General features: G+C 39.2%; 1 protein-coding gene across 1 annotated transcript in view; it reads left to right on the forward strand.

Annotated features, from left to right (window-relative positions):
• LOC107294819 overlaps nucleotides 1–5,973 on the forward strand; it is a 39,899-nt gene that overhangs the window by 13,622 nt on the left and 20,304 nt on the right. The window contains exons 7-10 of the mRNA XM_029285718.1: nucleotides 398–518; nucleotides 1,535–1,620; nucleotides 3,250–3,380; nucleotides 3,776–3,835. Of these exons, the coding sequence (XP_029141551.1) occupies nucleotides 398–518; nucleotides 1,535–1,620; nucleotides 3,250–3,380; nucleotides 3,776–3,835 (398 nt within the window). The remainder of the gene's footprint in view (nucleotides 1–397; nucleotides 519–1,534; nucleotides 1,621–3,249; nucleotides 3,381–3,775; nucleotides 3,836–5,973) is intronic.

The raw sequence follows: 5,973 nt of genomic DNA on the forward strand, positions 1-5,973 counted from the left end.
ATCTATAGCAGCATCCAACCATCATCACCAATATATCAGTTATGAAGATAGGCTTTATATTACTATGACTTAGTGAAACTATAAAGTGCTGTAAACAGTAGTCAGAAACAGTGTAGCCCGATGGAAGCAGAATGGGAAGACCCATGTTTTCTTCACTTTCAGCCCCAGTTCTCTCAGCCCAGTCTATTTCAGTCTTTTGTTCTATGCGTTATGTGTGAGACACTTTTGTTGCATGCATGTTTGTTTGCTTTTTTGTTTATTAATTCATTTTGTATGGTTACCCATCTGAACAAATGATTCTGAATAGCTCCAAATAGTGTGTATGGAGCATTAACCATTGATTGAATTGTTTAACAAAGATAAGGCCGTTGTCCAACAATGACTCTCTTTTCCTCAGCCAGGTCACTAACTTTGCAGCTGGGCAGTGGAGTCCTGATTGCAGTTCCCTGTCCTCCACATGAAGCTGCTTCTGGGCAGCTTATTGAAGAAGCAATCCAGCAAGCTTTGGAGGAGGCTCAGTAAGATTTTTTTAAATAAATTATCAATGTGCATAACAGTATAACAACACAGTAATAGATGTGCAAAGTTTCCAGTTCAAATCTATTCATGTATAAGCTCATGCGATGGCTTTACATAGTATCCTTCATCATTTTGTCCCAAAGCAACCCCCAAAGCAAAGTATAACGTGAGTTTGATCATTCTAATATTTCAGGTTAAGTATATACTGTAGTGATTTTGTATAGGAGATCCTTTGAGCATTCAGCAAGAGAGCAATGTAAATTCTAGGAATGTTAAATTTTAACTAAACAGCTAAGGTGGTCCAAATCTGTACAATGGCAGATTATGGTTCATGATCCAAAAAAGGAGGGGAATGGGATTGCAACATTATGTCATCTATTCTCCAGATTTAATACCTCCACCCCCACCCCATGAACACCATTGCCTCCAAGCAAGATTGTTGTACATGCCTAGGGACGATTTGTTTTCTAAGTTCTGCAACAGTAGGCAATGTTAAAGTAGTGGATAGTGTACAACTAGTTCTCTTACTGTTTTGTTTAAAGACAATATATCACTATTAGGGCCATAAAGCATTATGGCCCTAATAGTGATATATTGTCTTTAAACAAAACAGTAAGAGAACTAGTAGAGGGCTAAATCTTTCTCCTTGGGACATTTTCCCACAATTCAAAACTTGCATGATTCAAAGGAAGAGACACTTGTGTTTTTTCATTCATTGAGCATTTCAGCTTCGGGGACCGGATGAATTAGGTAAATAACGCTGTGATCCCGGTTCAGATTGCTTTCTCCAATATTTGCCATTTTAACAGTTTGAGCAGATGCAATCACAGATCCCCCACTGTGTTTCCCATCCAAAATATATCATCCTTGTGGAAGCTTCCTTCAAGGTTCCTCCCAATCAGAAGGCTTTTGATAAGGGTTTTTTCTTTCTTTCTTTTTCTTTTGCAAAATATCTAACTTTGTAAATGGATTAGCTATCAATCATGCAAAGCTATGCTTGTTGTTCCACTTACAGGGAAAAAAAGATCACAGGAAAGGAGCTTACGCCCTTTTTGCTGCAGAGGGTAAATGAGTTATCTGGTGGAGAGTCACTGAAGTCCAGTATCCTTTCCTATCTTACAGCACCCTTTCGAACTCTCCCCCCAAATGCAACTTCATAATTTCTTCTTGCAGTATCCATATAGAGTTCTGCAATATTGCTACCTGACCTGTCCTTCAAAAGTCACTCCCAAAGCATCTTTTTGCTGATCTCGGCTGAAGTTGGAAGAGCAAAACAGCTCAAATTGCTCTGAGGGTGGGCAGCCAAGGGAAGCAGTCAAAAAGGAAAGAATGGAGGCAGTACATAAACAGGCACGGTTCCTCCATCTGTGAGACAGAGGATCATGAATCCAAATTGCTCCTTCAGGAAAGCCATGACTGAGAAGTTATTCCTATTTGCAAAATGTTTATGGTAATTTACAGCCAGACTGTGTCAATGTCATCAGGCCTAGGTAGGGTTTTCCTCCTATGGCTACACACTGGGCTTCCCAAAATATCAGATACTTTACCAGTTTGGTTTCTTATTGTTTCTTGTGAAATTGGTATTCATATTTTTTCTAGAAGAGACTACCGTGGAAACCTGACTCTCCTTGTCATCAACAAAAATCCTTAGTTTCCCTTTTGGCTTGGAAGATATCTATGTTTTAGGCACAATAGTGGGATTGTTGGGAGTCAGTAGGAGCATTTGTGAGAGGAAAGAGGTTCATCTGTGCAAGATTCAAATTCATACTTCCCTCTTCATCTTGAAATTCAGAGTCCCTAGGCCTAGAAAGAAGGTCTAGACTAGTGTTTCTCAACCTTGGCAACTTTACGATGTGTGGACTTCAACTCCCAGAATTCTCCAGCTAGTGTTGCTAACTGGAGAATTTTGGGAGTTGAAGTCCACACATCGTAAAGTTGCCAAGGTTGAGAAACACTGGGCCACTGAGCCAATCTTCGGCAAACGACAACATTTAGAAAATCTTCCTTGGAAACGGAAACAATTAACTTGATCTGTGGCACTGTGTTGATAAGCAGCAGACCTTCCAACCTAGAGTCATTGAAAGGATTCCAGTAGAGTTCTTCATCCTCTACTGCATGACTCGACTCAACTGCTTTGCCAAGGTGTTTGCAGAAGCTGGACTAGATGGAATTACAAAACTTTTTGATCTTAAATTCTTATAGCAATCATTTGAAAAATCCAGTAAGCTTGTTTCACGGTTGGGTGATATTTCTTACTGCATTGTAACAGTGGAATCAGAAAATATTAGGATGGCCATATATACATATACATTTACATATACACATACACATACACATATACGTGTGTGTGTGTGTGGGTAAAGTTTAATGGACACATTCCTTTTTTCTATAATGTATTTTCTCTTTTGAAGTAATGTCTATATAGCCATTCCAGAAGGCATAAGAGCAGCTTTAGATAACAGGGTGGGCTTTGAGGGTTTGGGGTTTATGTTTATCTTTCATTGTTATTGTTAATTGTATAGATATCCCATCTTTTCTCTGAGAATGCAAGGTGATTTAGATGGGAGTGAAACATCTCTTCTAATTTTACCCCTATAACAATTACCTGGTGAGGTAGAATCCAATACATGGTCTCGGTGTTCCACATTTAGCATCCTAACCACCATACCTTACTGATTGTTTCAGTTCTTGGGTTGTTACATTTTTATTTCCTTTATCAATTGGTATCAGATATTGCATTGATCAAGAATAATGCCATAGTGGGCAGTCGCATTGCTGTAGCCCTGAACAGACTCCAAAGAGGTCAGGGTGGGAGAGGCAACTTGTCTCAAAATGAAAACACACCTGATGTGCCAAGACCAGTGAGTACTTTCCCCTGTTTTTGCCTTTTTTTCAAGAGTTCTGTTGTGTGAATGGTTTGCTGAGCTGGACCATTCTAACTGTTACCACGAGAGAGGGCAATGTCTAAATCATTTAGTCAATCTTCACTCTTGTAGATGACTTGGAGAATGGGTATTTCAACTGTCAACCAGCATTATTCCCTGGATTAAAGGTCATAGGAAAGCATAAGATCTGGCCAGGAAAATAATTTTAGGTAATGGGAGGCCCTGAGCAGCTAGTTGCTCTGCATTTTTGGAGCAATTTATCTGCTTATTTGAATGTTCAACTTATACTTTAAAGTGGAAGAGCTGTAAAAGTCAAATAAAAGTCCAACTGAACATTTGATAACATTTTCACATTTCTTTTTCCTTTTTAGGTAGTCATTGGTGGCATCAACATTGACATCATAGCCAAGGCAAAAGCTGCAACAATAAAAGTAATTGCATTTAATAATATTCAGATTTTGCTCTTCATTTGATCTGTTATTTCAGAACTTGTTATCATCTTTTCTGAATAACAGATCATAAGGCTATGCAGATGGTAATAGACTGTATAGACCAAGTCAAATTCAAACTGTTTGTAGAACTGCAGTAAATTTGAAATGCAGCAAAAATTGCCAGCTTAAGCAAAGAAAAAAGTGTTCTCTAGAGTCTTCGGCCAAAAATATATACATATTGCTGACTATCCTCATTCTGATCACCAAGGCTGTCTGTTCTTAAAAGAGACTTATATACAGGGTTGAGCACTTCCTCCTTATAACAGTCATAAAGCTGATCGCTCATATTTTCAGAGAGAGTTTTTTTAAAAAAAATAAATCACAGAACAACAAACCTGCTACACAGCAGCAGAAGTCAAAAGCATGAGACCCTCAACTTTTGATGCAAAAGCAGCCTTTGTGTCGTTAGAGAAACAAAGGCGGGGAGAAGCAGAATTCTCTATGGAATTCTAAGTGCGGATTGCTCAGCCTGAAGAACTACTATCACCACTAAACGAAACCTAGGTCAGTGATGGCAAACCTTTTAGAAACTGAGTGCCCAAACTGCAATCCAAAACCCACTTATGCATCGTTGAGTGCTGGGTGGGTATGGCCCATTGGGTGGGCGTGGCCAGTTGGGTGGGCGTGGCTGCAGTGGTAACAGCAGATTGGGTGGGATTAAAAAGTTCAATCAATCAATTCCAACTTTGCAAGATCTTTTTTTTTCCTGCAAGAAGTTGAAATTGACTGATTGAACCTCTTTTTTTTTTTTTTGCACACGGCGGCGAAAAGGTTTTATAAAACCCAGCTGAAGGTCTAGGACTAGGGCGACGGCGTGCGTGCCCACAGAGAGGGCTCTGAGTGCCGCCTCTGGCACCCGTGCCATAGGTTCGCTACCACTGACCTAGGTTAAAGCCTATTGGTCCATTTTATCCCTGGCTACTCTCTATCCATTTCTTGTGGTGGTGTTACAAAGTGTCCACATTTTTTTTGCTCCTGGAAATTCACAACTGAGATGCAGAGAGTAATTGCAGTGACTTCTGCCATCAAAAGCACTCATGTTGAGACCCTGGCATCTTATGAAGAAAAATAAATGGTGGGCCATTTATAACAAATAGCAGCATTAAGGTAAATGCCACATTGAAATGTATTGAGCAGTTTGATTGCGGGTTAGAGAAACTACTGGCTCAAAAGTAATAGCTATCCAGAAAACTCCACCCGGTGGGAATATATTGGTAATACCATGAATCAAAAGCAGTGGAAATGTCTCATAACAGATAGCACTTACCTAAGCAATGACTTGAATAGAGATGTTTGCTTTGTTCTGTGCCCAGATGGAACATTTGGTGCCAGGTGACATAAATACAACCTTTGGGAAAACCAACCTTTGTTGCATTTCCAACTGTTAGTGATTTATCTGACAGGTGGCTCAACAGAAGAATGTAAAAGAGGTGTAGACAGTGGTGAGATTTCATTAACTGAACTAAAAAAAACCCTTCCTAATGCTTAGAGACAGAAAGAAAACACACACTATGATAAATTAGCCCAGATGAAGTGCTTTACTATACAGTACAAGTAGTCCTCGACTTACAACAGTTCATTTAGTGATCATTTGAAGTTACAATGGCACTGAAAAAAGTGACAACCATTTTTCACACCTATGATTGTTATAGCATTCCCATGGTCACATGACCAAAATTCAGATGCTTGGCAATTGGCTCAATGTCTCAGGGTCATGTGAACCTCTTTAGTCTTTAGTGATTTGACAAGCAAAGTCAGTGGGGAAGCCAGATTAACTTAAAGAATCATGTTGCTAACTTAACATCTGCAATGATTGATCTCCAAGTAAGGTGGTAAAATGGGGCAAAATTCACTTAACAAATGTCTCACTTAGCAATAGAAATTTGGGGCTCAGGTGTGGTTGTTAAGTCAAGGATTATCTGTAGTTTAGAGGACTTGCAAAGACCAATGCAGGTGAAAGGAATCAATTCAATAAAAAACAGCTGTAGGAATTTCTGATATCAGTCCAGGAGGCAGAGACATATTGTTGTGATAGGACCAAAAAGTGATGTTGCTAAATTTTTTATTTATTTTTTTTT

Source organism: Protobothrops mucrosquamatus, unplaced genomic scaffold, assembly GCF_001527695.2.
Source record: "Protobothrops mucrosquamatus isolate PMUCROS unplaced genomic scaffold, P.Mucros_1.0 scaffold2110, whole genome shotgun sequence".
In the NCBI taxonomy this organism is placed as follows: Eukaryota; Metazoa; Chordata; class Lepidosauria; order Squamata; family Viperidae; genus Protobothrops; species Protobothrops mucrosquamatus.